The sequence below is a fragment of the Hibiscus syriacus genome, unplaced genomic scaffold (genome assembly GCF_006381635.1).
Source record: "Hibiscus syriacus cultivar Baekdansim isolate YM2019G1 unplaced genomic scaffold, ASM638163v2 tig00110819_pilon, whole genome shotgun sequence".
Lineage (NCBI taxonomy): Eukaryota > Viridiplantae > Streptophyta > Magnoliopsida > Malvales > Malvaceae > Hibiscus > Hibiscus syriacus.
Window position 1 is genome coordinate 1,559,468 of NW_024062875.1, and position 25,629 is coordinate 1,585,096.

The 25,629-nt window shown below is 35.0% G+C and overlaps 2 protein-coding genes and 1 pseudogene across 6 annotated transcripts; 2 read left to right on the top strand and 1 right to left on the bottom strand.

The window, feature by feature from the left end:
* Window positions 1-1,264: 1,264 nt before the first annotated feature.
* On the top strand, window positions 1,265-4,158 carry LOC120142020. Its single transcript, XM_039156780.1, has 3 exons — window positions 1,265-1,422; window positions 1,647-3,134; window positions 3,534-4,158. The coding sequence occupies exons 2-3, from the start codon at window positions 1,738-1,740 to the stop codon at window positions 3,772-3,774; spliced, it is 1,638 nt and encodes a 545-aa protein (XP_039012711.1). The 5' UTR covers window positions 1,265-1,422; window positions 1,647-1,737; the 3' UTR covers window positions 3,775-4,158.
* Window positions 4,159-6,461: 2,303 nt separating this feature from the next.
* Window positions 6,462-10,426, bottom strand: LOC120142023 (GDP-mannose transporter GONST2-like). Of its 5 annotated transcripts, none has more exons than XM_039156783.1 (11): window positions 10,305-10,426; window positions 10,014-10,110; window positions 9,348-9,550; window positions 8,298-8,463; window positions 8,041-8,180; window positions 7,810-7,939; window positions 7,565-7,663; window positions 7,263-7,417; window positions 7,045-7,161; window positions 6,746-6,843; window positions 6,464-6,661 (listed from the first exon to the last, which is right to left on the bottom strand). In XM_039156783.1, exons 3-11 carry the CDS (start codon window positions 9,539-9,541, stop codon window positions 6,618-6,620), a joined length of 1,143 nt encoding a protein of 380 aa, XP_039012714.1. In that variant the 5' UTR covers window positions 9,542-9,550; window positions 10,014-10,110; window positions 10,305-10,426; the 3' UTR covers window positions 6,464-6,617. The 5 variants fall into 5 exon arrangements, with proteins under 5 accessions (XP_039012717.1, XP_039012714.1, XP_039012716.1 ...); XM_039156785.1 differs by lacking the exon at window positions 10,305-10,426 and adding an exon at window positions 10,279-10,296 and having other exon boundaries at window positions 10,035-10,110; XM_039156786.1 differs by lacking the exon at window positions 10,305-10,426 and having other exon boundaries at window positions 6,462-6,661; window positions 7,834-7,939; window positions 10,014-10,149.
* An 11,271-nt stretch (window positions 10,427-21,697) lies between these two features.
* Window positions 21,698-25,581, top strand: LOC120142022 (annotated as a pseudogene).
* The last annotated feature ends 48 nt before the right edge of the window (window positions 25,582-25,629 follow it).

Consider the following 25,629-nt stretch of genomic DNA (forward strand, 5'->3'; position numbering starts at 1 on the left):
GATATCAACATTAAACCTTAGATAGTAATACTCAGTACAATATGATATGAATAAATCCTAAACCCTAAAACTTAAAACACTAAATTTACACTTCAAAACATGATTTTTTATTTTTCTAAATTATCTGAAAACACGTATTGGTGAGATATGTTTTTATCAAATAATAGTATTTTTTGTAAGTTGTAGAGTAAGGGTGTTAATTTGATAAATAAACACAAAAATATGTCGTTGAGGTAAAATAACTTATATTAATAAAATATATTGATACTTAAAGGATTTATTCTTTTTTAACTTACAATAATTTATTAAATCACGTTAGTTAAAATCGATGATCATCGTCATTTAAATAGAATTTAAGATATAATTTTTAAAATTCGAGTTGAAATATTGTTTATTAGAAAACATTCTCAATGATTTAAGTTTTAAAACTAATATATAAAATCAAAGCCAAATAAAAAATGTTTAAATTCCATGAACGAAACTACATAAAACAGACATTTTTTTAATATCAAAAAGGAAAAGAAAAGAGACAAGTGGTTAGAAGGTCACGGTGAAAGGTCGATGAAATTATCACGGTTTCCTTGATATTTACGAAACCAAAACTTCATAACCGGCGGTGATGGGTTGGACACGTGCCACAAATAAAAAGCCCCGATCAATCCATCTCCACAATATTGGGTAGAGTTTTCGACTTTGTTCAACTTGTTCCAAGTAATTAAGAATGGTCAATGATTCATTGAATTGTTTATTTTCAAGCTGAAAATTCAAAGAGAATATGAGAGTGATGCCATCTAAAGATGAAAAATTATATTTTAAGAACTTATTTTTATAAATCCATTTGTATTATCCGAAAAAAAACAAACAAACTACGCCGTCAAAAACTCAAGTAGTAAGGCATTCATATTGAATCCAACAAACTTCATTCTATACGAAAATAAGAATTTATTAACTTCACCTTAATTATATCTCTACCATATGAATTTAAAACAATAAGTAAAAGAATAAATATTATAAAAATACGTAATATTTTTTGTGTAAATAATTTAAAGAAAAATTCTGAAGAAATACAGGAGTAATATGTGTATGATTTTTCTAGAATAAACTTAAGCAACTCATGACCGGATATCCCCATCGAACAGATTGTGGTTTCTGTCCGTAGGCCAGAACTCTTTACGCTGGTTTAACCGGCTTAGCCGGTTAGATATTTTTCTTGTATAAAATTACATGTTTATTTTACTCAATACATTTTATTGGTAAGATATCAAAGAGTTGTGCCTGTGGTATATGTAAGGAGCGCTTGAAGTTCCCTTTCTCCTCCCATAAGCTTCCATTCCAAGCTTCGCCGGAGCTAATAATCGGAAAGCTGAAATATATATTTTCTTCTTCTTTTTTTACCGAAGCCCGTACTAAAAGGAGACCTAAGTAAGTTATTTTCATTAAAGTAATGAAGAATTGTTTAATAATTTATTAGGAAATCTCGAATTTCACTGTTTTCGAGCTTCGAGATCCGATTTTCATGCTAGTAATTGTGGTTTTATAGATCCCAGTTTGAGGAATTATTTATTTATTTATGGGAATTGTTTTTTCAGTTTCAGGTGAGTTTGATTTCTAAGAAATATTGTTTTCACTTTTTAATAAATCTTCAGGTTCTTGTTAACGATAAAGCTTACCGTGGAGAATCCAATCTGAAATAGAAAATTTTATCTTTCCCCTGCAAGCTTTTCAAAAGCTTCGTCAATGGTAGTGAAAGTTGCGGCAGTGGCGGCGAGTTTACAATGGCCTCAGCCACCATCTTCTTCCCAAGCTTTAGCTTCGGCAATCTCTTCGCCTTCCCTTCCGAGGCGGTGCCGTTGCGGCGGCGTTGTTAATCTCAAGACCGTTCAAATACCCAGCCGTTCGGCTCTCTTCGGTTCAAACTCCACCAACATCCAACGGTTCCAGGAGAAACCTAGATCCGGAACTTTACGACGAGCCTGCAGCGCAAGCTTAGATTGCTCCGATGAAGAATTTTCAAAAAAAATTCAAGAATTGGTACTCCGATTTCAGTTATCGGACAATGATGGAACCACTAGCAGCACAAGTAACGGAAACGATCCAGATTCCGAACGGGAAAGTGAAACCGTTTCCGATTCCGTACTGGAATCTTTGGGTTTCAACGAACAATCATTGTGGGTGGGAAGAGGGGAAGAAATGACCTCATCGAGCATAGAACGTAAAGCCAACAGCGTGAATCTTCCACTTTCGCTGCGAATGATTAAGAGGAAATTACAACGGCCAGAAGAGTTTCGAGAGGCTGGGGAATCAGCTTATTGTTCAATGAAAAAGGCGTTTTCTTCGATGGTTTTCATAATCCGGGAGCTTCATAGTTACACTTTGCATATGCGAGAACTTTTGTATTACGAGGATTTACAAGGGATTCTCGTTGGAGTTCAAAAAGAGATGCACGCTTCGTTCGTTTGGTTGTTTCAACAGGTTTTTTCTCGTACACCCACTTTAATGGTTTACGTGATGATCATGTTAGCCAACTATTCAGTTCATTCCATGGGAAGCAACGCCGCTCTTGCCGCCGCGGCGAATCCGACAACGGGGACTTATGCTTCCATGGTTGATGTCCAAGATCAGAAGTATTCCAAGTTAGATTCTTCGTCGATAAAGTCGTTTTCGCTATTGTCATCGAATGGTAAAACCGCTTCAATCGGCGGAAACAGTGGTGGAGGCGGAAAAGTCCGGCCGGTCGCCAGCGGAACAGAAGGCGATGGATGGATTAACAAAGCAGGCGAATTCAGTACCATCTTTCCCGATGGTGCATCCCAGTTATCATCTCTAGGAACAACAGGGGACACAGAGAGAGCTTCAACGATGGAGGGAAGCAGAGAAGAACTCACTCTTTGGAACTCCATGGTCGATGAAGCTTCGAAAATGCTAGCTTCTGTGAGAGATGAAACGCTGGATCATGAAACAGTCGGGAGATTTGTTTCGCCGGTGACAGCAATGATCGAACCGGACGGTGATTATGAAGACTATTTCAGAACGGAGCTGCTTTATCAAATGGAATTGTCACAAGAGCCTAATAACGCAGTCTTCCTCTCCAATTATGCTCAGTTTCTCTACCTTGTTGCACATGATTACGACAGGTACATAATCTTTGTCATCTAGTCAATCAATTTCACTATAATTAATAACTTAATACCCCCAAATTTATAGTTTTTAAACTAATCGGGCGTCGAGATTCAAGATGAAATCGAACCGACTCGAGCACAGAGCAGCTGAATCAGAAATTGCAATAATATATATTTCTTTGGCATTTTGTTCCTTGAAATAATTTAGGTCCAAATTTCATTTTGGTCCTCCTAGTCCTACTATATTAAAATATGGGTGAATGTGTGGATCATAAGGTTGAAATGGCAAAATTGTAAATATCGTTTTTTAAAAACGTGATGGCATGAAGAGCCCTCTAGTTGTTGAATTTTTGCAACAGCATGCGTGGGTTAAGTTTTGACTAAAGGAGGTTTTGTTGGTTTGAAAAAACACAGAGCGGAAGAGTACTTCAAGAAAGCAATAGGGGTGGAGCCAGCGGATGCGGAAGCATACAGTAAATACGCGAGCTTTTTATGGAAAGCGAGGAATGATTTGTGGGCGGCGGAGGAAACTTTCTTGGAAGCCATATCGGCAGATCCTACCAACTCTTATTACGCCGCCAATTATGCTCATTTCCTGTGGAATACCGGCGGGGAAGACACTTGTTTCCCTCTTGCCTCCCCGGAAGAAGCTTGAAATTTTAGACAAAACCCTTTGTTCCCTAATTTTGTTTATAAAATAAGAAAATTAAAGTTTTTCATCTTCATAAATTTTATTTTCACTTACTATGTTTTCTTAGTTAATCGGATAATCCAGGTTTAGGCATGAATGAAATTGAAGTTACTCGGAGAAAAAGAAAGGGGCATGTGTTTGAAGCTTGTTATTCTTTTAACTAGGCGTAAACATCTGGTCGCAAGGGTTGGCGAATGACGAGGCAGGTTCGGGACAGGTGGTTGATTTGAGGTGCATGGAATCAGGACGCACGTGAAGAATTCCGGAAAATACAGGCAAAGTTAGCGACTTGTTTAGCACTGGGCGGTGCCCTCAGGGATCCGATAGATGATATTTTGGGGCTGATTTCTCAATCTTTGATCCCAAAACACATGATTAATCCAAATCCAAAATTGATTTAATGTAATTGGAAATAATTACTGAGGTCGAATTTTGATATTATATTTTATTCAATAAAGACGAAGCTTTCTTATTTCTTGAGATATTTTTCACATCTCGAAATTATTGGTCTTGTTTTTCATTTTTTTGGGATCACCCCAAACCACATGACCAATTGGGATCAGTGTTTCATTCTGGTCACTATAAGAATCATTTTCAAATTTACAGGTTTCAAAAAAGTTGAATTTGAGTGTACAAAAATCAAGCGTGCTGTCCTTTTATGGTGCAATCAGAGATGAGTGGGCATTATGTTTCGGCCACATATTTTATTTTCAGATGCTTTTCCTTTTGATTTTGCGTACCTTCCCTTTGTTAGAATATATCTTTGTTTTTTTTTGTTTTGCAATTATAAACCCAATGCCATGGAACAACTCCTTTTGTGTAATTAGAGATCTTTCACACTGTGAAATGGGTCCGTTGTTGAATAGTTTGAATAGATCTTTACTATATATTAAAGGCATTACTGCCGTTGAATAGTTTCATTATCATACTTGCCCATTCTTATTTAAACTTTAAGAATTCCATCAAATTATTTATAATTTGAGTTTATCTTAAATTAAAAATCATTAAAGGTTTTGTGTTATAAATTTTATTTTAATTTAGTCTCAAGAGTTAATATAAAACCCGTTTAATGAAAGGAAAAAGAGGGGTAAAGTCATGCAATAAGAATCTCATCGTATATTTAATATACAAATAAATATATTTCTTCGGTTAATTTTTAACTTAAAGTAAGAATTCTCACTTAAAGGCTCGTTGTAATATTTTATATTTTTTTTTCATCAAGTAATTAATTCTGTAATTGCTGGGGAGTTGTTAAGTTTATTAGGTGATATGGTTTCCTAGTCTGGCTGTGGTTTTTGGGTTGTTTAGTTATGGAGTTGTCTATCTTGGAGTTATATCTTTGTAATTGTAGGGGAGAGTGTATTTTTTTTCTCCATCTAAATTTAAGGTGATGCTTAATGAGGCATTCTCCTCTAATTAAAGTTTTTTGATTCTCTAATATAATTATTATTGCTGAGTAAATAAAAAAAACTCTGTAATAAATAATAAGGATTGCTATATTTTAAAATTCATATGAGATCTTATAGCCGGAAATCCTTGTAATTTCGATATTATATTGAATTCTCTCTTTTGTTTGTGATTTTTTTTTGTACTTACTAAGAATTTGTAAGCGAAAAGGTAATCAAATCAAGATAAACATAAAATAAGATCACATACAAGAAATAAAATTTAACATGATTCGATTTTATCTACTCCACAAATGAGAGAAACAATTAATTCACTAATGCATGGATTATAAAGAACACAAACATATAAAATTCATTGCATCTCATAACATGAATTTTAAATTTATTTGATCTAAATTCAAATTCCCTTTAACTAAATTTGATGTGATCCTACAATGACTTAATCCGAAACATCTGATCTTAAAATAACTGAAAGTGACAAAAAATTATGATATGAATCTAAAATAATTAAATCCAGAATGATTTAAGTATGAAACAGACACGACTCTAAATGATACGAAAATTTTAAAATTCAAATTAATTAAATTAAGATTGATTTGATATTAAAATCAAATCGATGCAGGTAGAAATAAATAGTTGTAACAGTAGAAGATGGTGGTTGATCTAAAGCGAGCAATGGTACCATTAAAGAAACAAATGGAAGCTCCAAAAAGTATGAGAAATTGACAAGCCATTTGGTATTGATTTGAAGTGAAGATTTAAGGCCATGCCCATTTCACATGCAAATCTTTACATTAAAGAGGCCGAGACTGTAATGTTGTTGTTGTCGTTTCTTTGTTATTCTCTGCTAAAATCATCATCCACCCAAATCAATTAATGCTAATATTCTGGCCTTAAAATGGATTTCCAGCTTCTCCCCTGTACAAATCAAAATAAAACTAAAATATTCTGGAATTAAAAGGCTTAAAAATTGAACCATTTTACTAATGTAGAGAATCAAACAAACAAACAGGCAGCCTCTCTCTTTTGCTTGGCTTTGTATGTCCAAAACAGTGGAAAATATCAAATGGTGAGGGAAAGAAGAAAGATGTTATTAGGAAAAATAATAAAGTTACAAGGGAAACTCCATATAATTCCTACATATGTATATATAGTATTTTCTCTTGGTTATCTCCTCAAAAAGAAAATAAAAATTTGAAAAACATGCCCTAAACAATGAACATGACAGTTATTGTATTAACTAATGACCTTTCCGAGTTGTGTATATGAAGTATATATGTTTACTCCTTTGAGATTGCAATCAAATTTTGTTTCCTACAAACTTTTAATGTATGTATATCCTTACAAAAGGAGAGAAGCCATGTTTGCTTGATCTCATTCGGACAATGGGGTGTTCTTGGATCATGACATTTGGGCTCTGGCAAAGAATATTCCGGCAAATAAACCTGGAAGAAGTATGCATCGATTGATGTAAGATAAGAATCTAAGATTTTGTTCATAGTAAATGCAGAGTCGATTCGTTTCATTACCGAAAAGTATGCTGAACAGGTTTGGTACACTGAGTGGAACTTTGAACAACACAAGTCCTGCTAAAGAGATGGGAACCTTGTTCAAGGAACCTACAAGGCTGTAAAACAAGGATACGATGTCACTGTTTGTCATATTCGAGCGTAAACAAAGGATACACCGCACGATTAGTAATTGAAGATTAAAGTAGTGTGCAAGTGGAGGAACTGGAGACTATTATATTACGACTACCCAAGTAATTTGGAAGACATAATGTACTTTGTATCAAGCATTACTTGTAAAGTAACACAAAAGCGAATACCTGTAAGTGGTTGGTCCAGTTTGATGTAAAAACCACATGGAAGTGAAGCTAATGGCAAGACCAAGCAACCCACTAGCTGTTGCGACAACCCAAAACATTGGCAATCTAATCACAGAACTGAAAACCAAAACTGCATTAGTCAGGGTGTGGATGATGATACTTGCATGATGGGAAACTTATGTAACCGTGACAAACTGTAAGTTAAGGTGTTTACACACGTGTTTATTACATAGTCCCATTCGTTCAAAACAAAAATCAAGAAGATGGCAAAGGGTAGAGACAACAAATTGTTCAGCAAAACCATGGACACTTTATTAAGTGACCCTGATTTGGTTGCCTGCTTAGCTTTATCCATGACTAGCCGCAGAGTAAGCTGTCACAATTTGCAAATGTGGCTCATTAGATAATCATAGAAGTGCAAATAGATTTGCACAAAAACCATGGTTTCCATAGTCTAAGCTAGAAATTAGAGATCTCGAAATCATGAGTTGACTAAATAATGAATATATTCAAGGCATACCGAGTAGCCAGCTGTTAAGATGCAATTTAAAATCTGCCAAGTATACCCTGTGGCATCGAATGAGAGATCTGTAATACCACCACTGACAGCAGAGATAATCTGCAGCACAATGACGCATAAATCTCTGTAAAATTTCAGACTAAAGGGAAAATTTACATTCATCAATTATAAGAGAGTTTATCTTTATGGAAGAGTTTTGACTTGCACTCAAGAGTCCGATGGAGGTCATTTAGGAGTAACTTTACCATCATAAACATGGCTGTCCAGACTTTCACATTTTGACGTTTTCGAAAAACATAATATTCTCCGATTGCTGTTAAAATATTTGTCACGTTCTTCAGAATGGTAACCATTGCTATATTTATGTATTTCAAACTGTAATGGAAAACAAAAAATGTATATTTAGGACTCCACTTCTCTTCATTTTTTGTGTAAATAATTTAAGAGGAGTATGCTAGAGGCAGCCTATAACATACCTATACATTCCCGATACAAGCATGCCAACGAAGATTATATTTACAGGGATCCAAAGCCTGATCAACTTCCAGTTGAGCTTTTCGATCGAAACTGCTCGACATAGACCCAATATGGCAACAACTAGACAAGCTATCAGATTCTGCAGTGCAATACAGCAAAAAGAGAACTTACACTCTGACAATATTTTAAGGTTCTCATGACAGGACATTTTTGCATAATTTAAATGCTATTAAACTACCGAGATGCAGTTACATACTTGATAAAACATCAATGATATTCCTCCATCGAAGTTATAACTTGAGAGAACAACTTTATTCAGCAATATCATGCTGCACGAGGAAATGCAGTAGGCTGTTCCGGATATGAGAGGTCCAGATCTTCTTCCAACTACATGTGCATGTTTTTCATTCCCTTTAAATAACCTGATGTAATAGTGATATATACATCAAATCGAACAGAAAAAAGTCTACTTTTAAAGTGGTAAAATGATCATATTACTTCATGCATCATGAATGTAGAAAAAATCATTAGTAGTTTGGTACTGCACATACACTAGGAGACTCCAGAAACTCAAATTTTTAAATAAAAAGCAACAGATCAATTTCCAGATCATAACTTTTTTTCAAACAGAGTTTATTTGATTCTAAAAGAAGGCTTAATACAAAAAATAAGTGTCTAAACTACACAAAAAGTTACCCTAAAGAATTTTTTGCTAAATATAGGTGCCTAATGTTTCTAGCGTTACTGTTTTAGGTGTCTACGCCGTAATAGCCGTTAAACAAATCGTTAAGTGACACGTGTCATGCTTATATATTTTTTTTAAAAATAAAAATATTATTATTTAAAAAAACCTCATTTTTTCTAATTTTACAAAAAGAACTCAAAATTCCCAAATCCTAAATACTCAAACCCTAAAATCTAATCTTTCCGGCCGCCGGCCACCACCAGCGTCGTTAGCGCGGGTCAAAACCCCCATATGGTTGACCAGCCGAAATCCCACACTGCCTACTGGCCGGTGAAGCAGCCAAAGGGAGGAAAGGGACCCGGGGGATTTTTTTTAATTCTTTTTAGTTTAGACACTTATTTTTACATTAAGCCTTAAAAGAATTCAAAAACAATAAAACAAGGAGTGCATCAACTTTGGTTATCAACTCTTCTGAATCAAGCCAATTTCTTCACTTCAGATTCATATCAAAATCCAATTAACAAAATAAACGTGCATTACGATTAAGTACAGTTCCAAAAGATAGAAGTTTAGAGATGAATGAATATTAAACCATTACAAGTTGAAACATTTTGGTAATACCTATCATTCCTAGTTCCATTCGCAACATTTGCGGTGATATCGCTAAGTGACCTCTGCCCTTCCTTATGGATAGTATTTAGGATCTCGAATACTCGATTAACCTTTTCATCTGATATCACTTTCCCCTTCCAAAAACTTATTTCTGTTTCCTCAGAATCACGGCAGACAACCTCATCTAACTTGATATTCGACATATCAATAACCTGCATGTGAGGAAAGAATTTTTTTTTTTTGAAAAGAAACATGAGAATTGGAATGATCAGCTCCAAATTGCCAATGAAGTGAAATAATTCTAATTTATAAGCATGAAAAGAAGCTTGTAGAAAAGTAAGTTAAAGGCCCCCAAAATTAGTAAGTTGCTGCAACTTCAACGAAGCTCTTGTAGCAAATTGTATTGCTGTCTCTATCAGTATTGAGGTACATAATTGAGAAACAAGAAGTTCCCTCTGCTTTTGCCACTCTATTTTTTACCTTCCCAAAGCTCATATAGGAAAAAAAGAAGAAAAAAAAACTTGCCACTATGGGAAATTTAAGCCAATATGGTCAATTCAACTAACAAACCCTCTCCGCAATAGAATAAACGTTTTCATTTAACCCTTGGAGCAATACCAAGATTTTATAAAACATTTGGCAAGCAAAAAACAAAATGAAAAATTTAAACATAACCCAAGAATTTGAACAAGTTACCAATTTGATTGGTTCCCTTCAAGCTTGAATTCAGTATCCTCTCACTTCACTTGGCAACAAATTATAAAGCAAACCCCTGAGAATTATAGAAAAGAAAAGAAAATTTGAGATGATGAGAAGCCAATCAAACGCGTTGGAAATGAAGGAGAGAATCAAGCGAGGGAGGCAAAGGAACATGCAAAAGACGTGAGAAGTGCAAAATTAGAAATTCTTTTTAAATGGTACGCAAAGGGGGAAAACTAACAGAGGGAGAGATCCAAAGAGAGTAACTTTAAATGCATAGAGCGTGAAAAAAGCGAGGGTCCAGGAACGTAAGAAATTGAATATTGGATTTTGGGCAGTTCCAGAGGTTTCCACAGAGTCAAACATTGTCTGGATTTCGCCATTATAAGCTGCAGAGGCAACTCGATGTCGGATTTTTTAAGCCTTGAGGGTGTTGCTCACACAGTTTGTTTGTCGTGTTTACTTTTTCATCTGTTTTTTGGCGGAATATATGCCTTTCTTTTTGGTACGCAAATGGAGTGGGTCGGGTCGGATTCACTGAATCTCCGATTTAAAGCCCCAATAACAACTTAGAGACACTTTGGTTGGCATGAAAAATACTCAAAAGTTTTTAATTTAAATATTTTATTAATAAAAAATGCTTAATATTGCTAATAAAAAATGTTTAATATTATTTTAAATTTTTTTATAAAATAAAATATTTATTTTATTAAAACTATTTAATTAATGCAAAAATAATTATATGTACAACTTCAAGAACTTGAAACATTATAAATTTTATTCTTAGAATAAATAATTAAGAAAAACATATATTGATTCATCGAATTGGATTTTTAAGAAAATTTTGTTGAAATTAACTTAGTAAGAAAAGTTTGGTTTTTCCTACTTTTACCTTTTAGTATTTGAAAACTTTTTGATAAAAAATTTAGGGTAAAGTACACAATAGTCCCTTGACTATAAGATACTCCTTTGTTAAGTCTCCTGACTATTAAAGTTACAAAATAGTTTATAGATTATAGATAATTACTTTGTTGAGTCTCTCAACTATTAAAAGTTATAAAATGATCACATGACTATTCATTATGTTCCAAACTCGTCTTTTTTTGTTAAATAACTAAAGATCGTATGAGCTGAATTTTTACATACTAACTAAGATACGATAATCGTTTGATATTATGAGAACATATTTTATCATATATCAATTAGCAAGTTAATGTCCAACTCTGACCGCCTTTAATTTTTATTGAAAAATGTAACTTTAATACATAATGAATAATTGAATGATCATTTTATAATTTTTAATAATATGAGACTTAACAAAACAATATTTTATAATTAGGAGATTATATCTTTTCGTTCAACATCATATCTTTTCATGTAAATCATATCTCTTCATATTCACATTCCAATAATATGAATTAAAATGCATCTTTTTAATTAATCAATAAAATATAAATATTTAATAGAGAAAATAACCTCAGTGACCAAAAATACCTTATAATATACGAATTTAACCTTTTTTTTTTGGATTTGCCAAAATGACCATCAAATTCGCAACGCGATCTCCAATTTCGCAACCTAGTTTCCAATTTCGCAACGTGAATATGTAAATCGCATTGCGATTTTCCAAATTCGCGTTACAATATTCCAAATTCGCAACGCGATAGTCAAATTCGCAACGCGGAAGTTAAATTCGCAACTGAATTTCAAATTTGCAACTGATTTTCAAATTCGCAACATGTTTTAGTTTCTCAACACAAATGTTTTGGGTATATAACAACGCAGCATCAACAACTCATAACCTAAATCCCTAAATCACAACTCATTCCATCTCCATCTATCACTCTATCCGGCGACATCCGTTCCTATATCCAATGACATCCTTCCCCGTCTCTATTTTTTTACATAATTTTATTTCTATATAATTTTTTAATGATTTCTATCCCAAATTATCAACTATCAACTTAATAAAGGTATGTTTTTCTCTAAGTTAGTGATGATATCTAGTTTATAGCTGGTTTGTTTAGTAAATTAATTTACAATTTGTAGAATGAAATCATCTAATGTTGATCATGTTTGGATATATTTGTGTTTTGGAGGGTCATGGGAGAATGTTCATGGTGTTTTACAATATGTGCCTTTACCCATGAATCTTCAACTAAAACTGTCATTAAAAAAGTTAACTTATGAAACTCTAATGTTACGTGTTGCAAAGAAAATGAATTTAGAGCCTCTAAGTGGATTTAGGCTATCTTATATGAGAAAAGGTAAAGTTTATTTGTTAACTGACAATGAAGATATTGAACGATTCATTGCTTACATTAGTGTTTCGCAAGAAGTTGAGGTTACATTATATGTTGTTGAACCTATAAGTAGTGAAGTTGGGTCAGTAGCGGGGAGTAATCAACTAAGTTCTTCAACCCAAAATTTAATGGTTCCACCACAATTTCATCACCAAGCAAATTTTGTTTCACCACATTTCCAATACCAAACACAATATTAAACACAATCTCAAAACCCACAACCTTTTCCTAATCCAAATCACAATCAACTTTTAGCACCAAATTCTGGTTTTCGTATTGACCAGTTAGACGATTATGAGCCAACTGAAAAAATTGTGAGTACTAGTCAGTATTTGAAATTTGATCTTGGTCAATACCCGGACTTTGATCTTGGTCAATACTTAGATTTTGATGATGTGATGGAAGAAGAAACAAACCCTGCATGTAATGATTCTGATATTGGTCAAAATCCGAATTTTGATGATAAAATAGCCGCTGCCGAGGAAGATGTTGTTGATGATAATGAGGAGGAAGTTACGACTGTGAATGAACATGTTGAACATCCATTCTGTAATTCATATAACCCTAAAGAAGAAAAAGAAGAAGAAGAAGTCCCCGAAGAAAGGAAAAAAAAGAAAATGCCACGGGAGTATAACTGAAATATGCCAGAATTACTTCAGATACCGGAAGAAGAGTTTGTAAAGATATCAGTTGATTGTTACACAAAAGTTATTCGTATCAAGAAAGATGATTGTTTTGATACAAAGGAAGACTTGAAGATAGCTTTGTATACGAAATGTGTGGAAGATGTCTATCAAATAAGAGTTAACAAATCAAGCAAAGATCGTTTCGAAACAAGGTGTATGATTGACAAAAACTGTATGTGGTGTATGATTGCTAAGAGGATAAAAGATTGTGAAATGTTTCAAGTTAGGACTTTTATTGATAAACATACATGTTCAAGAACCCAAGTTTTTCCTCACCATAGACAGGCAAACAAAAAGGTGTTGGGTGGTTTTCTGGCTGAGTTAATGTTTTTGAATGGAAGGGTATATCGGGGACATGAAATTATGACTGACATGAATGCTCGGTTCAAGATTAGTATCTCATATTCTCAAGCTTAGAGAGCCAAATGTTATGCCTTGGAATTATTGAGGGGGTCGCCAGAATCATCGTTTGCCCAACTACCGGCTTATTGTCACAATTTAAAGCTGAAAAACCCTGGGTTGGTAACTCATATCAAAACAGATAGAGATGGACGCTTTGAGTTATTGTTTATCGCCATTGGTTCTGCGGTTAGTAAATAATTATAATTTTGTTGACTCATTTTTGTTAGTTGCATGCATTTCACATTTAAATGATTATATTTCTTGTGTATATGATTTTGTAGATTTGTTCGTTTATTACTTGCATGCGCCCAATTATTATAGTTGATGGAGCACATTTGAAAGGTCGATACCTTGGAGTAAACTTATTAGCAGTAGCCATGGATGCTAACAATGGGATACTGCCAATAGCTTATGGGGTTGGCAAATCTGAAACCTCTGATTCATGGATATGGTTTATGGGGCATCTTAGGGATTGCATAGGTCCTATTAGCAATCTGACAATCATATCCGATAGGGCAAACTCAATTGACAACACTGTTAGAAGGTGTTTCCCAGATGCTTTTCATGGACTTTGTGGTGTTCATTTGTATAGAAATCTAAAATCAAGGCCTGCTGGTATAAAAAATCACAAATGGACATACTGGAAGGCTGTAAAAGCTTATCGGGAAGTGGATTTCAATAAGCATATAAACTGTTTAAGACGTGCTTTGCCTCAGTGTGCTCAAACACTAGAAGATGTCGGGTTTGAAAGATGGTCAAGAGTACATCAACTTGGAGCAAGATATGGTTTCATGACGTCTAATAGTGCAGAATCAATCAACGCTCTAAGTCGTCATTCCCAGAAATTACCCTTTATTATGTTAATGGAGTTTTTTCGAGCCTCTTTTCAACAGTGGTACTACAAGAAAATAAACCATGCAGGTATTATTTCTTTAAATTCGTAACTTATCATATATTTTACTAAGTATTATTTATTTAAATTTACAGGAACATTGGAACGTCGTGTTACACCATGGATTGAAAAAAAGATAACGAAACGTGTTGTGAAGTCAACGTCCTGGAGAGTTGAACCTTGTTCAAACACTTTGTTTGAAGTATTGGATAATAATTTAAATGGGCTTGTCGATCTAAATGCAAAGACGTGTAGTTGTAAGAAATGGCAAACATCTGGTTATCCGTGTGGCCATGTTATAAAAGTTGCTCTTCATCTAAACCAAGATGATTCAAGCACATACGCTATGAATTGCTACACTACAGAAGTATATCGACAGACTTATGCCGAGATTGTCTACCCATGTCCACATCCTTCTAAGTAGGACATACCAGATGACTTACAAACAATTTTGCCACCAGTCATGGACAGCATGCTACCTGGCCGACCAAAAAATCACGATCGTATACCATCTAAGGGTGAAGAGAAGAGGATATCGACATGTAGTCGGTGCAAGGAGAGTGGTCATACAAGGTTGACCTGTGGATCACCAGTGCCATCACAATCATCTTTTCCTCTACTAAAAAATGGACCCTCATTAAAATCCAAAGCTCATATGGTGCCAAGCAAAAGGAAATCAAAATCAAAATCTTAATCACAACCGGCTTCACCTTTTGGGACTTATTAACTTAGGTGATTTTAAAATGCAAATATTGTATTATGTGTATTTTATGTGTGAATGCATACATTTTTAGTTAGACATTCATTAGTAACTTGAGTTTGAACATTGATATGATCTGTTCAGTTGTTATCATGTTGGGATTTTCTCTTGTGTTTGATTGCTTGAATAGTTGTTCTATTGCTTCTTCAAGTGTCCTTAGCTTGTATTTATAGCTTCGAATGTGTTTGATGTTGTATATACCTTGATGTTGTATGTTACGATCAACGCGAAATTCAAATTTGCAACGCGAAATAAGCGTTGCAAATTTGACTATCGCATAGCAAATTTGACTATCGCGTAGCGAATTTGACTATCGCGTAGCGAATTTGACTTTTGCATTGCAAATTTGACTTTCGCGTTGCGAATTTGACTATCGCAACGCTTATTTCGCGTTGCGAATTTACCTTTCGCGTTGCGAATTTACCTTCAACAGGTCTTTTTTACCTTCAACATAATTCAGATTGAAAATTAAACAATAAATCAATTAAACATTGTTGTGGGTACATTATTTGAATATTATTATAGGTACATTATTTGGAAAAATAATGTTTCGGACTTCGTTAGAAATAACCCTTTTTCATCAGATTAATTTCGTTTTTGTGAGTACATTATTTGAACATTGTTATGTATAAATTTGTTGTGTATGTATGTTTTGGTTTGATTATATTGTATGTATATTTTCATTCAGATGAGATGGGCTGTGTATAACAAAACAATCTATCTCTTCCATATGTGAGTATTTTATTCCAACCATGTGACAAGTGTGACAACCCCATCAACTCACAACTCAGCTTTGAACTCAATCAATATTGTCTTTTAGCTTGATGGTTCATAAAGCATGTTACTTGAACAGTATGAATCAATTATACAATTTCCATGTTCAATTTAACACTGCATTTCAAATTCATTTCATATGTAATTGGAGTTTGAATTTAAATTTCAATTTGAGTTTGAATTTCAATATAAATTTCAGCTCCACTATAAATATTAGCCCAATCCAATATGCATGTTATCATTGATTATTCCTAATTTCCATTATTTTTTTTCAACTTTAAACGCGAGGGAAATCCCGACCATCGTATTTTTTGGTCAACTTTAAAATGTCAGAAACGTTTCGGGCGTATGATCTGGGTGGTATACGAGAAATGCAACAAATGGCAACTAAAATCATAAGTCCGAAATGCTTCTGAGTACCACCCAAATCATAAGTCTGAAATGCTTCTGATGCTCATCAAAATCCAAAGCTCATATGGTGCCAAGCAAAAGGAAATCAAAATCCAAATCACATATAGTGCCAAGCAAAAGGAAATCAAAATCTACAACTTGAGTTTGAACATTGATATGATCTGTTCAGTTGTTATCATGTTGGATTTTCTCGTGTTTGATTGCTTGGATAGTTGTTCTCTTGCTTCTTCAAGTGTCCTTATCTTGTATTTATAGCTTGGAATGTGTTTGATGTTGTATATACCTTGATGTTGTATGTTGCGATCAACGCGAAAGTCAAATTCGCAATGCGATATAAGCGTTGAGATAGTCAAATTTGCAATGTGAAAGTCAAATTCGCAAACCGAAAATTGCATTGCGAATTTGGCTTTCGCGTTGCGAATTTGTACCTTCAACAGGTCTTTTTTACCTTCAGACATAATGCAGATTGAATTTTTTAGAAACAACAAATTAAATTTTACAAATTAATTAAACAAGCAAAAAAATAATTCTTATTTACAAATCAAATTAAACAAATCAACTTTTACAAATCAATTAATCAAAAAATAAATCTCATTTCCTCATCAATTGTAACAAAACAACTTTCAATGTAAAATTCAATTAAACAAAAAAAAGTGTACCCCAGACTGTTGTTTATGCACAAATACATTTCACGCAGCTCACTTCAGGATTAACCTGCAGAAACTAAACATTTGCTAAAACAACACTTTATACACATCTAAAACCAACAAACAACAAATTACTGAATTCTAGGTACTTAACCAAATATTTTCAAACCAAATAAAGAGTATATATGTTAACAACACTTTCTCAAACTTACCAATTGTTTATGTATAACTTTCAGTACGCGGATGCAAGTAGGCAACGTCTCGAATATATCGATCTGGCCATATAATGCCGAAACCACAAGTCTATTGCAGCTCTATCTCTATTTGTGGGAGGTAGATATTGTATACTTTCTGTCGTCAAACGTTCCAAGCACAAGCATACGAGAGGACCACAATCCCCTCTGGCTCCCTGCGTTTGTTATGGCGCAGTCTCATCTCTGATCATTGTAATTTTGAACTTCTTTGGCTTCTTGTTTCCAGATTTTGTCCAATAATCAATCACATTCAAGAATTTAGCCAAATGATCACTCCATCTCTTTGTAATAATATCTCTCAAATCAGACAATGGTATGTAATTCAACATGCTGTCATATACCACTGTGTTCAGGGATGGGAGCTGAAGCTCGACGAGAAGCCAATGACGCTTTTCCAAAACAGGGATAAATACTTGCAATCATAAATAATTGCACACATCAAATAAAATTTATGAAAACCTTTAAAATATTCAAAAAACAAATACTAACCTTATCGACCTCCCACCACGCAAGATAAAGTTTAGTTTTTCTATTAGCCAACTTATATGAAGCATCTCTCTGATCCTTCAAGTGAGCTGCGTGAAAAGACGTTGGCATAATAGTCCATCGAATACATCTTTTCTTCAATTTCCTTATTATTAGAAGACGTGACACCCATGCATCAATATGTTGTTTTATAAAAAAATAAATATATTAGTGAATTTTAATAATTTAAAAATAAATTAATCAAAATGCAATATAAGAAGAATATAATACTTACCCCTCCTTCGAGGTAGCCATTATCTTCAACCCCTAATAAAATACCCCACCAAAACCGATCAAGAAACAAATGAATAGCATCGTCGATTTGACATAGGTCAGAATAACACCCCTTGCTCCGCTTTTGTAGATAAAAATTAACTGCGGTCTTAGCCCAAAGGGTATTATCCGTAATTGTGTCTGGTAGTGTTTCCATCTCCTGCTGAGGAATGGTACTGGCCGGTAACTCATACGAAAGCCAACACGCATCCATCATATCGGGCACGGAAGGTGGTTTATCAATATGTCAACATATGACGCCAAATGAATCGGGCTCTTGAACGGCGGGCGGGACCACTTGAACGATGACAATGGCCTCTTAAACGGTGGGAGGGGCTTCTTCGATGATGTTAGGGGCCTATTGAACGATATGAGGTGCCTCTTGAATGATGATAGGTGCACCGGGCTTATTCTTACGGAGTATTGGCACTAGTGGGGTGAACGGAGACGTAATGGCACGTGCACGATGTCTGATGCGTGAACCCTATCGTACAAGAAAAACCCAACGTAAAGCATCTACCTTAACGGGCCACTGAAAATAAATTAATATATAAATTAGTAAATAAATAAATAAATAATGCCGAAAAAAAGTTATTTGCATTTTTAGTATAGTATTAAACAAATTTACCTCATTGCGTAGAGTATTAATCTCATTCTGCAACAATGAAACAATCTCGCGTAGAGCGGCAACCTCATCACGTAAGGTAGATACCTCATCGCGTAGCGCACCATTTTCATCGCGTAAAAATCCACCTCACCACATAAAGATCGAACCTCATCACGCCATGCACCATTATCTTCACGTAAAGTATCGACCTCATGACGCAAAACATCGACCTCATCACGTAATTCTCCTAACTCATCCCGTGGAGGTGGAGAACAGGGAGATGGAGATAGACGGAGCCTCTTTGCCGGTCGCCTATCATGAGGTGATGGTGGAGAAGAGGCTCGATGATGTGATGAAATAGGTGATGGTGGAGGTGGAGAAGAGGCTTGACCAGGTGATGGCTCCGGGTGTCGAGCTATAGAATCGGCCCGATGGGGTGATGGCTCTCGAAGTGGGGGGTGCTCATCATCCGTCCCATCAAAAAACCGCTTACTAGCTTGCCACCAATCAGTGGCAAGCTCAGCATATGAGGGTGTCAGCCTCTGTAATGGGTAGTTGGCCTCCTAACAATATAAAAGCTCAAACAAAGTTAAACGTGTACTAGTAATAACTTGTTTATATATGGTAGTATTTGTGTGTTAACTTACATAATTAATCGTCGTATATGGGAGTAAGTCTTCCCAATCCAACATGTGTTTCCTCTTGCAGGTAATAGCCCTAGGAATATCATTTTATTTTTTTATCGCATATGTCGCATGCTGGGGAAAACCTCAAATATCCAAATCTACAAACAATATAATACACAAACATTAGTAATTGTTAAATAATTAATTATAATTTTGGAAACATTATATAGAAATTCTTACCTTAAAGGCCCAAGTAAAGCCTGTCAAAGTGTATTTAGAACCATCTCCCCGTAAACTTTTTCTGTCCTCGAAGGCAGACGACAACTTCTTCCAGGTAGCTTTCCATATATATGAACCCAACGGAAACAGGTTCCATGCATTTAGGTCCTCTACCAATAATATTAGGTCCTCAGAGATTGGTTGTCTGCCCTCTTTGCCTAAAAATTTGGCATGCAAAAGTAGTAAATGGCATACTCGGACAATATCAAGGTCATCCATCCGAGTAAAACCATCTTTATCAAATAATCTCTTCAAGTCGTCGACATGTATACTCGGCTTCGACTTTGCCAGCTCAGGAAAAACCCGATATAACCATGATGGGCGGGCGATATGACTAGTGTACCGACCTACATCATCGTGTCCGAAGCGTAGACCGGTCATTAAGCAAAACTCCTCCCGCCCAAAACAAGTTTACGCCGGTGCCGGAGGAAAATGAAACCATATCTCTTCATCACCACGTTGTACCCCATCGGGTAGATCGTTAGTCATGGTCTGAAGAAACAAATGTGTCAACATAACATCTCCACCCGGATGTTGTACTTTCAGCCATGGCCCAAAGTAAGTATCCTCAAACAATTTTCTTTGTAGAGGTATAAGCGTTGACGCAATTTTAGTGGCTATGCTTAATTTATTCCTTAAGGTCAATTGAGCCGAAAAAAATTTATACTAAAACAATAAACATACCAAGTTAGATATACCAAAAACTACAAATTATACACTACAAACTGACATGATATTAAACAGTGAAAATAAAGCCAAATATGTTTCAAACTAGCACGGTATTTACCCAAGTCATTATTCCATCATAGTTCACAAAATGCATCAGATAACATTCTAGAAGTAAACACTTATATAAACATTTAAAAGGACAACATATAGGTTTAGTGCATGTTCAAGGACAACATAAAGAGTAGTAGTTTATTCTTCAAACTTAAATTAGCAACACTGTGAAGTTAGTATTTGTCTTTGTTTTTTGGTTGAAGTAATACAATTCATTCAAGTTTCAATTTGGCGGATAAAAGAAGTTTCTGAAACTTAAATTCGCAACGCAATTTTAGTTTCGCGTTGCGAATTTGGTATTGCGATATAGGGTTTCTTCAACAAAAAGACAAAACAAAGACAAATACTAACTTCACAGGGTTAAAGACTAAACAGTTTAACAGTATTGGCAGCAACCGAATGAATTTAGCAATCTCAGTGAAATGGTTAATTTAATAATAATACGAAAATTTCAAAATAAAAATAAGAGATTAAAAAAACTAACCCTCGGTGGTTGATTTTCCATTTCTGACCGTGAATAGTTGTGAGGGTTGATCTGAGAGATGGAGATAGAAGGATTTCGTCGGAAATGGGGACGGATTTCGTCGGAGATGGGGACAGATGTCGCCGTAGAGAGTGAGAGATGGAGATGAGATTGAGTTGTGCTTTAGGGTTTTAGGTTAGAGATTATTTACGATAATATTGTTTACATTTGTGTTGCGAAATTAATATTGTGTTTCGCGTAAAAACATTTGACTTTTGCGTTGCGAATTTGACTATCGCGACGCGAATTTGGAATATTGCAACGTGAATTACATATTCGCGTTGCGAAATTGGAATTCGCGTTGCGAATTTGAGACCGCATTGCGCATTTGTTGGTCATTTTGGCAAATCCAAACAAAGTTAGTTAAATTCGTATATTACAAGACATTTTTTATCACTGAGATTATTTTCTCTATTTAATATTAGTAAATATAATTATATATATAATATAAATACAAAAAACTAATATTACAAATATCACTAATATATAAATGTACTCAATATATTTTTAGATATGATATTTTAAAGTGAAATGAATTAATTTAGGTAATATTTAAATTACATAACATGTGGAGTAAATAAATTTAAATTATTATATAAATATAACAAAATTATGGCAACACACATTAATAAGATTTCGATATAATATATATATATATATATATATTAAAATATTTAAAATAATTAATATAATTTTTTTGATAAAACTTAATTTAAATTATATAAATAATGTTTTAAAATTAAAATTATATACAAATATATACATTAATAAATTTGCAAATTAATCGATTCTGGTTTATGTGCGAGTAAATATGTAAAATTTCAGTTGGTGATAATTTTAAACGTTAAAAGTGTTAACACGTGTCAAATCTCCTATCATTCCCCTTCAATATCGCTCCATTCCCTCGCTCACCAATGGAACCTTAAAAGATCTCCCTCTCTTTGTGAGGTGGTGAAACTCAAAAATTTGCCATGACATTCAGTGCTCTTATCTTCTCCTCTTAACTTCCCCAAATCACTACCCCATACTATCTCTACCCGCAACAAGATCAACCGGACCCGATTCCTGTTCCGGGTCCCCTCCAACTCCCCCCATGTCTGCCGACTCTTCCGTGTTTCAGTCAGTGAGGGAAGAAGAAGAAGGAGAAGCGGGAAAGTATACGCAGACGTCAGAGACATACTCGACTTCGTGAGAGATTCGGTTAAGTTCAAAGACGCGCTAAACGATGTCGCTTCGGGTGAGGATGATTTGGACAGTAGTACGGTTCCTTGGTGGGAACAGTTCCCCAAACGTTGGGTTATCGTTGTCTTATGTTTTTCAGCCTTCTTGCTGTGTATTATGGATCGAGTAAGCCTTTCTTCACGCTGTTTTTTTTCCTTAGCTTTGATTCTTGGAGAAAAGTCATTAGCTCCGAAAATGATCATTAGTTTCATAATTACTATAGCAAGCATAATAATTAGGAGTGGTTTAATTCAGCTAAAACTTTCTTATTATTTGCATTATCAACTTTAAACAGCTCTTTATTGGCAGGTAAATATGAGCATTGCTATACTTCCCATGTCAGCTGAATTTCATTGGAACCCTGCAACTGTTGGTTTAATACAGTCATCTTTTTCCTGTGGTTATCTCCTCACTCAGGTAATGATTTTTTTGTAAACCCTTTTGAATGGTTAGTTTTTGTCTTTGAGATGAAATCTTGGTTTTCTGTTAATCTAATTTATAATACTTTGTTCGTTTTTCTTGCTAATTATGTTGTAGTTAATGACAGATTGCTGGTGGCATATGGGCAGATACGGTAGGTGGCAAGTCGGTTATAGGATTCGGAGTAGTTTGGTGGTCCATTGCTACTGCTCTTACTCCTGTTGCAGCTAAATTGGAGTTGCCATTTCTGCTTGTCGTTCGCGCTTTCATGGGAATTGGAGAGGTTGCTTCTTTTGCTTAATGCATCAACTTTTAATCTATAGGCATAAACCTGGTTTGAAATTTTATCGAAGAGTTCTTAGCTTTTTGTCAATGTATATGGCCAAGGTATTGATTTAGTTTGGTTTTGTTTCGTTTCGCTTTCAGGGTGTTGCTATTGCCTGCCATGAACAGTATTTTGTCCAAATGGGTTCCTGTTGCTGAAAGGAGTAGATCATTAGCATTGGTGTATAGTGGAATGTATCTTGGCTCTGTTACTGGCCTGGCATTTTCACCATTCTTGATACATGAGTACGGATGGCCGTCGGTGTTTTACTCCTTCGGTTCCCTGGGGACAGTTTGGGTTGCTTTATGGATCAATAAGGTAAATGTTACCTTTGATATGGTTGGTTAAAGATTCTAAAGTTTCTCAGATTCTTAATTAGAATGACCTCAAGTTCTGCTTTTGTTTAAGGATTCAGTTGAAGAGAAGTGTTTGATTTTATTTGAAAATATCTCCTAAATGCCGTAGATTTCTCCTTTGTTCTGTAGGCTTATAGTTCACCTAACGACGATCCTCAACTTCAGCCACAAGAGAAGAAGCTTATTGTTTCCAATTGTATTTCCAAGTAGCCAGTTAAAACAATACCTTGGAAGTTAATCTCGTCAAAACCACCTGTATGGGCCCTTATAGTGTCTCATTTCTGCCACAATTGGGGAACATTTATCCTCTTAACATGGATGCCTACATACTATAATCAAGTAAGTGATTTCATCATTTAACACACACTCTTGTTATAACTGCATGCATAGCATTCATAATGCTTAATAAGCACCCTAAGAATCTAGCTGATGAATTCTGTTTCTGTCATTTGTCAATTTGGGCTATTTCTAGACTATTCCTCAAAGCTTCTAGACAATTCGTGGCTTATTGTCGACATTATCTACGAAGCAAATGCTTTTTTGTTTCCCTGCTTTTGAAATCTGAACCAAAGCACCCACGGCATAATGTTCTGATACTCCTAAGAATTGTTAACGAAGAACCTTTCTCCTTCGTACCATGGTATTAAGAGATTATTTTGTTATGCATCATAGGTCTTGAAGTTCAATCTCACAGAGTCGGGGCTCTTATGTGTTCTACCCTGGCTTACAATGGCATTTTCTGCGAACCTTGGAGGATGGATTGCAGATACACTTGTGAGCAGAGGCTTATCCGTGACGACTGTTCGCAAGGTATTCTTAATTTTCGTTTTCCTCAAACAAATTCCAATTATTCTTACATTGAAACTTTCATTGTTATTTCTTCTTTGATCATGTATTTTTCTTTAAATATGCTTTCCTTAAAAGAGTCGCATATGCATTCATCAAGAGTAACCCTTCTGATGATTTTTTTTTTAATTTCAATCAAGTTTATTGTTATGTTTACAGATTATGCAATCAATTGGATTTCTTGGCCCTGCTTTCTTTTTTACTCAGCTGAGCCATGTCAAATCTCCTGCTATGGCTGTTTTGTGTATGTCATGCAGTCAGGTTTGTTTCTTCAGATTTCCACATGACCTTTGGTAGCTTAGTTACTCTATTAGCAGTTTTCATTTTATGAACCTACATGATGGGTTTGACCCGATTCCTCTCTCGAATTTGTTCTCAGTTAGCTTTTGTTTACGCCAAAGCTTTATGCCTACTACCATTTGCTGCCCCCATTGTGATTTGAAGTAAAACCATTTGCTCATATAAACTATATGCAACTGGCATACCTAATTTTCATTTTGCTTTCTTGAATAGGGAACTGATGCGTTTTCTCAGTCTGGCCTTTACTCAAACCATCGAGATATCGCCCCTCGATATTCCGTAAATTTTAATTCTTTTCTACTGTGGATGTTGTGAAGATAATCAGCGAGTAAACGGAACGGGTCACAAACTCTATTGTTACAAAGAGTCTTCTTCAATACGAAATCCACCAACATTTTTCTCCCAATTTATTCTTCCACCGAGCAGGTCACACCGCAAGTTTTTCAGACCGGATCAAAACGAAATCCGCGTCACAAACTCTAACAGATGTCCTAGGGTTGTTCTCCAAGAGCATACTTCAATAAACAAGGAACCTTACACCCATGGCTGGGCATTGGTTTTGTTATCCAAATAAGCTTCCTTGACCACAAACGTTTGCTGTTGTATTAAACTCTCAACACTGCTAAAGGAGTGATTTATGTTCGATTCTTGACATCGCTTTTTTTAATTTTCTTTGCAGGGAGTATTGCTTGGTTTATCGAATACTGCTGGGGTACTAGCATGGGTCTTTGGAACAGCAGCAACTGGCTACATTCTGCAACACGGTAAGAAATCACTGCTTGATCTTTCAAGTGGATAACTAGATGTAGAAAACTTACCTATTGTACATAGTTCATGAAAACTTGTGATTTCTTTGCTACTCATCATTATTTCTGATTGAATCTTTACATAAGCTGACTATTCTCAGGTTCATGGGACGACGTCTTCAAGGTTTCGATTGCGCTATACTTGGTTGGAACTGTGGTCTGGAACCTCTTTTCAACCGGTGAGAAAATACTGGACTGACACCCGGATATTTGGACTCTTAGCTCGAGGCAGCTCGAACTAGTTAAAAGAGATCAACTGATTAAATGAAAAACCAAAGATGAAAAGCAAGAATCAATTGTGGAGGAGTAGAGGTCTAAACACCCATTTTTGGAGTTGAGGTACTGGCCATTTTCTTATTTCCAAGCATGGTGCCAAAAAGTTTAAAATCCAAAGCTGTAAGTAGCTCTCAAAGTTGCAAAGTTTGTAGAGGTCTTAGTGTTGGTAGAATTTATTTGTATAGTAAACATACCACACCATATAATTTCTCTAAATGTGTTATATTCAATCACAGCGAATCAAATTTTCATTGCAGAGTATAATTATAACTGAAGTTATAATTAAATAAGCATATGAAA

Coding starts and splice junctions, on each gene's coding strand:
- LOC120142020 (XM_039156780.1), top strand. CDS start 1,738: ATGGTAGTGAAAGTTGCGGCAGTGGCGGCGAGTTTACAATGGCCTCAG. Junction 3,135..3,533: donor GTTGCACATGATTACGACAG/GTACATAATCTT, acceptor GAAAAAACACAG/AGCGGAAGAGTACTTCAAGA.
- LOC120142023 (XM_039156783.1), bottom strand. CDS start 9,541: ATGTCGAATATCAAGTTAGATGAGGTTGTCTGCCGTGATTCTGAGGAA. Junction 8,464..9,347: donor AATGGAACTAGGAATGATAG/GTATTACCAAAA, acceptor CTATTACATCAG/GTTATTTAAAGGGAATGAAA. Junction 7,162..7,262: donor TGGGACTATGTAATAAACAC/GTGTGTAAACAC, acceptor TTTGGTTTTCAG/TTCTGTGATTAGATTGCCAA.